Below are 6300 nucleotides of genomic sequence, written 5' to 3'. Positions count from 1 at the left end.
CGAACGGTGAGACGGCTTGATAGATGCAAGGCTGTAACTATATATCGCGCAACGGACGAATTTTCGAAACGCTTTGCCCGCTGGGTAGGCGCGACGAGATGGCGGGTCAGTATAATTCGTTTGTTTAAGTGTTTAGGGTTTATTTGTCTCTTATTGTTCACCCTGGAGGATGTTCAGTGTCATTTGTAAGTACAAATTACATGCTGTGTCGCTTTATACCGTGTCCCGTATGATTCCCCGCAATATCAACGAATAACCAAACTGCACTCGTTTTATCTTAGTTCGCACAGGAAACAAGACCCTTCGCGTAAATTGAAACAAATCTGTCTGATCTGTGTGAATCTGAGTGATCATTCCACGGTTTGTGTGGATTGTGTCGGTATTCCGAACAACGACCTGATAAACATTGACAAAGTGCTGGATGACTTCGAATTCAACGAGGACGATGGGCGAAACACCTGCAAGGGAACGATTGGTAATAACAGAAACAAAGAACACTACGCAAAATCTTCCACTGGCATGGTTAGTATTCGCAAGGTTGTCTTATCATTCCAACATTGTTATTATTATTATTTATTATTTATTTATAACAAAATGTTCGCCGTTCAGGCTTAACAAATGCTCAAAAAAAAAAAAAATTTGCAAGATGCAAAAAAAAAAGAGAAAAGAAAAGAAACGAAGAAAATACTTACAGACTAAAGAGGATAAGGTATGTGGAAAATTAGGAGAGGGAGAAGAGGAGGGAGAGGATTATAAAAAGGAGTCAAGAAGACGGGAACGGAAGAGTGAAAGGGAGGCATTGAAGTCGAACAGGCTGCTCGCTTCGTTGAAGGTCGAAAGGGCACGCAGGAATGGATCGTTCTGACCGTGGCGAGATCGACGAGGGGGAATCAGGAACAGCGACCTATCCCGCAGATGTCGGGATGGCGCATAGAAAGGGAGAGAGGCGAGGAGATTAGGAGCGTCAATGTTTTGGAGGAGGAGATTGGCAACAAAGAGCGCCTTGGCCATCGTGAGGCGATCCTCAACACTGGGAAGGCGAAGCATACGGCAGCGAATGCGATAAGGGGGTCTGACAGTGGAGGCAGCACCAACAAAGCGACGGATGGCGCACCTCGTGAACCTCCTCTGGACCCCCTCAAGGCGGCTCATGGCAGTGCTGCCGGCGGGGGACCACACCACACATGCATACTCAAGGATGGGTCGGACCCAGCAACAGAAAAGTGCCCTGAGACACCAGGGATCGCGGATCTCGGATGCCATGCGAGTCACAAAGCCAAGGGCTTTGTTGGCTTTTGCCATGACTGCATCCACCTGAGGGGAAAAGGAGAGGGAGTCATCGAGTAGGACCCCGAGATCCTTGATCGTAGACACCCTTGGGAGAGGAGAGCCATGGAGAGTATAGCTCCAAGTAAGTCTGGAGCTAGACTTACAGAAGGAAATGACACAGCACTTAGGAGGACATAGAGAGAGACCGTTCGAGGCACTCCAGTCGGCAAACTCATCAATAGCACGTTGGAGGGAGATTGCATCATTAGGGGATGCAATTGGAAGCCAGAATTTGACATCATCGGCATACAGAAAGAAATTGACGGGATGAAGGGCAGAAGAGCAATCGTTGATGAAAAGGGAAAAAAGGAAAGGACTAAGGGTGCTCCCTTGAGGCACACCAGAAGGAGTGGGAATAGAAGCGGAGAGACACTCGCCGACCCTAACCCGGGAGGTCCGATAGGATAGGAGGACTGGAACCAAGATAGGAGGGGGTTGCCGATGCCAAGCCGACTAAGTTGTGATCTTACACTTTCAACACGGAACGGAATCTTTGAATGGAGGTAAATACGGAATCGTATTTTGATCGTAATCATGGCGTAGAGATTTGTATTTCTCGTGACGGTGGATGCCTGGGCCTTCACGTGTTATGACGACATTTTGGCAGCCGTTTGCATGATGTTGCTCCTTTTTGATAATTCAAAAAGCTATTAGAACTCTGGCCTAAGCATTTACTCTCCGCTCTTGAGATCAGAGATTTAGATTTAGAGATTTACTCTTGAGATCAGAGATTTAGTTCAGCAAGAAATTGGTAATTTCGTTAAATTAATTGTTCGTCGCTCGCGATCGCGTAGAACGGTCACTGCTGCAAGAACTGCTGTCACTCAGAATGCAGCCATTTTGTATAGTCATTGTTAAGGTATCATATCTGTTATCGATTTATCAGTAATGCTTCTAACGGACGAAACCGACCAAAGGGATTTTCCCGCAAGCGGAGAGTATCAGCGAAAATCTATCAGCATGGGAACGCCCTTTGCCTAGGCCCGGATCGATCCGTTTCTGTACGTGCAGCAAACTATCATGCGAACGAGTGTGGTCCCATGGGAGGACGACCTGCTGTTGACAGATCCGGGGCCCCTCTACAGAGTGTTTAAACTGGTCGAGATCATTCGTAATTATGAGGACAAAAGGTACCAGGATTTCTTAGCTCGACCCGTCGCAGGAGCTGGTGCTGTCACCGGCCAACACTTGGCAGCAAAACATCCAAAGCTTCAATAAAAACAACAATCTGCTAAACACCATTTTCGTCAATCATGTGCATGAGGAAATGGCTGTAATATTTTTGTCCATTACTAATTCTATCACCTTTTGTCAATTGTAGAATTTACAAAAGCCCAAAGTATCCACGGCGGAAATGTTGTTCGGTATACCGTTGCGCGATACGGGTGTGAAGCGCTATGCGATGCGTGTCCGACCGATCCACGTATCCTGCGAGAGAACTATCCTTACTTCATCGAATCGTTGAGGCAGAAACTAATCCGCGCCTATCCACTGGACCAGACGGAAATCGAGGCAGCGACCGATCCTGAGAACGGTGAACCGGTAGAGAAAGTACCACCGTCACCAGCGTCGCCGCAATCCATCATTTACATGTTCTACCCAGGAGAGTTCAACTGGAAAGAGGTGTTGCCCCAGTGCATGGCGTTCTGTGTACTCTTCAGTAACGTCTTCTCGGTGCGCAAAATCGAAGCCATCCGTTCCCTGCTCATGCTCGCTTCCTGTGCTGCGCTGACCGTCCTCGGGAGCCTCATGGTGTGTTTTTGTGTTTTTGTTTGTGATTTTTCGGATTGTGTCTTTTCGGCCTTACCATCAGCTTCCAGTCGAAGGGAGCCTATCCGTATCTGGTGATACTGGTCGGGCTGGAAATCGTACTCGTCATTACCAAGAGCATCGACGTAAAGTTTCGGCTGGCGCAGGGCCTCAGCCGGAAGGGGTGGTCGATCACGAAGATGCTGACATGCTCACCGAGATCACCATCCTGACGGGCGGCCTGGCAACGTTTGTGCCGGTCATTCAGGAGTTCAGCACCTTCGCGATCGTGGGCCTCGTGTGGGACTTTGTGCTGCAGATGCGTACTAATAATGTAGTAAATGTAATGTAGCAATAATATTTTAACCCGGCGATTGTGCGTTCATCGCTGTTTAACTAAATAATTGTGTGTTTTAAAAATAAATGAATAAATATATAAATATTGAAAAAAGAATTGACTGGTCTTTTGCTATAATAGATTTGAATATATGGGAGGGCTATAATTTTCACCGACGCTGTATGGCAATAAAATATCAATGCTATAACCTGAGCTTTTATGTCAATCATCCGTTTTACCGTTCATTTCTGTTGTTTTAGGCCATCCTACGGACGGCAAAACGGACGTCCATCGGACGGTAAAACGGACGTATGGGTACGTACGTACGGACGTAGGGTACAGAACTCGTACGGCGGATTCGAGTGAACTTCTCGTTCTCGCTTGTCGAACTCGATGGTCGGGATCACGGTTTTCAATTAGAGAAGCTCCGAGTGCTAAATGTGCTAAAATGTGCTAAAAAGCTTTAATATGAAAGCTTGTCAAGCTCTTCGAGAACGAACTGCCATTCTGGTGCATTTTTGTAAACATTGCACACACAGATACACATACACAGATAGCAGTTCAGATGTGCTTACGATTCTTGCTATTATATTTCTGAAATTTTAAGATGATTTCCGCGTTTTACGTTTTCGATAGCGACAGTGATAGCGAAGAAACTGAAAATATAACGATTCATCACAAAATATTGCGATGTAGATCCGACCCACTGAATTTTTCATCACCAGGGTAAGTGTGCCCAAAATCGAAAATGATCAATCGGTTTTTCTTTCATGTAATAATGTTGTTGTGGGGTCAAGAAAAAAATTCGCGTCTCAAGGGAAATGTTTTTGACCATACTTTCCGAAACGGAAACAAACTTACCCGAATCTCTTCGCCCTATTTGCAACTGCTATAGCAATATGATTTAAAAAAAATTACCCGTATCTTTTCGGGCTATTCGGGACTGCGGTAACCACAGGAATACAAAACACTTACCTACCCTTGCCCTTCTTTCTTCCAGGCTAATTAGTTTCTTTACGGGGTAATTAGCTACCACATGAATGAAAAAACCCACCAGTATCCTTTCGACCTACCTAGCTATCCCTGCGGACCATAAACAATACAAACTAATTGATAAAATCAAAGACATCCTAACAGAGCTGCTCTTTCCGTAGCAAAAAGTTGACGGAAATCCGTTTGTCAAATTTGAGTACGAGTACGAGTTTCATGATCGCAAAAGTACTCGATAACCGAGAAATAGTTCATCCAGTTGAAAGCTCCCGCCACGGAAAGTTCATCCTTTCCATACGGAAAGTCGATCGACTGCCGCAATAGCAAAATGAACTCAGATGAACTTTCGAATGAATTCCGTAAACGAGTTTGACAATCGTAATTGGGCCCATTGTTGTTATTAAATTTTTCTGGTGTTATTTTCGAAACAGTTCGTTTTTACGGGCGGGGGACGTTAAGCCCCTCCCCACCACCCCTGATACCACGACCATCAACCTCACTGTCACGTTGGTGTATCGGGAATCGAAACCGGCTGACCGGCTGCGTGACAAGTGGTCCCTACATTCGAACCCAGGGCAGCTGGGTTGACAGCGACGAGCATTAGCGACTACTCTATCTTCTTCTTTGGCACTACAACCGCTGTGCGGTCTTGGCCTGCACCAGAGACAATTGTTGATATCAATTATCCCTGGGTGCGCTATCTGTACTGTAACAGTTCGTTTTTTTACGGGCGGGGTTGTTGGTCCCGCGCCAACCCCCTCTGTCAGCGCCGGTATTGGGAAACGAAACCATGGCCGGTTGAGTGACAACCGATCCCGGGATTCGAACCCTGGTCAGCTGCGCTGACAGCGAAGAGCGTTACCGACTACTCTATCAGCGGGGGACAAACTCTATCAGCGAGGGTAATTTTTTCGATGCTTAAACATTTATTTGAAAGGTTGATTCTTAAAATTTATGTATAAAATAAAATTTCGGTTGCATCAAATTGAGAAGTATGAAAACCTTATTTCCAAAGTGGTACTTGGGGGCTACATGAGGCGTGAAAACTAGCGTAAAATTAATTTGTAATGCCAAAACGTTTACGCTTCGTGTGACAGCAAAAATATAAAAACGAAATGTCAGACGTGTTTACGTTCGTGTTTTTGGTCCGAGAAAATAGAAATAGAAGAGAAATAAATTGATTTCCGAATATTTTTTTTCTGTTTTTTTTTATTTTGTTGCTATACCAGCAAATAAGAACTTACATTATCCTGTGTTTGTAAGCAAAGCGTTTGCAAAAAGTATTTACCCTCGGGTTTACGCCTCGGCCGACCTGTAAACGTTTTGACAGAGGCGCAGCAGTTTGGCATTAATCTGCAATGTCAAAAACATTACGTTACGCCTCATGAAGCCCCCCAGGTAGGTCTTAACTGAAACGGTATGATATTTGAAAAGCTTATTTCCCCTCGTTGGTTGTGTTAATAAATGTTTAAAACCCATACATCGTGAAAGAAAAGCCAATGCAACCACAACTTGAGATTGTTCGGTGCGGATTTTGGTTTGGCGGCATCAGCGCCCGCCGTATGAATGAATTAAGAAGGAGCCGTTGAAACCGTCGAGGGCGTATGTTACCGAGCAATGTTGCCTAAATTAGTTCTTTGGCAAAATTTAAGCTGAGAACATAGCCGACATTTGGTTTCAACAGAACGACGTAACCTCCCATACAGTGACAGCCACGATCGATATTACCTTTGGGGATCAGTGAAAAACAAATGTTACGCGAACAAACGAGCAAACATTCACGCCTTCAAGACACAAATTCAGATACTCAGATTCAGATTCAGATAGATTCAGATACAGATATCTACTCAAAAATATGTCGAAAGAATGGGATCCTGCTAAGCCAACCGTGGTGG

The 6300-nt window shown here is 45.1% G+C and overlaps 1 protein-coding gene across 1 annotated transcript in view; it reads left to right on the top strand.

The window, feature by feature from the left end:
• Nucleotides 1-3392, top strand: part of LOC131214139 (uncharacterized) — a 27773-nt gene extending 24381 nt beyond the window's left edge. Inside the window, exons 2-4 of the mRNA XM_058208509.1 lie at nt 24-185; nt 282-522; nt 2651-3392. Of these exons, the coding sequence (XP_058064492.1) occupies nt 24-185; nt 282-522; nt 2651-2794 (547 nt within the window). The 3' untranslated portion in view covers nt 2795-3392. The remainder of the gene's footprint in view (nt 1-23; nt 186-281; nt 523-2650) is intronic.
• The last annotated feature ends 2908 nt before the right edge of the window (nt 3393-6300 follow it).

Source organism: Anopheles bellator (assembly GCF_943735745.2).
Source record: "Anopheles bellator chromosome X unlocalized genomic scaffold, idAnoBellAS_SP24_06.2 X_unloc_2, whole genome shotgun sequence".
NCBI classification, from domain to species: domain Eukaryota; kingdom Metazoa; phylum Arthropoda; class Insecta; order Diptera; family Culicidae; genus Anopheles; species Anopheles bellator.
The sequence above is the reverse complement of the archived record's forward strand: the minus strand, read 5'-3'. Positions and strand labels throughout refer to the sequence as shown.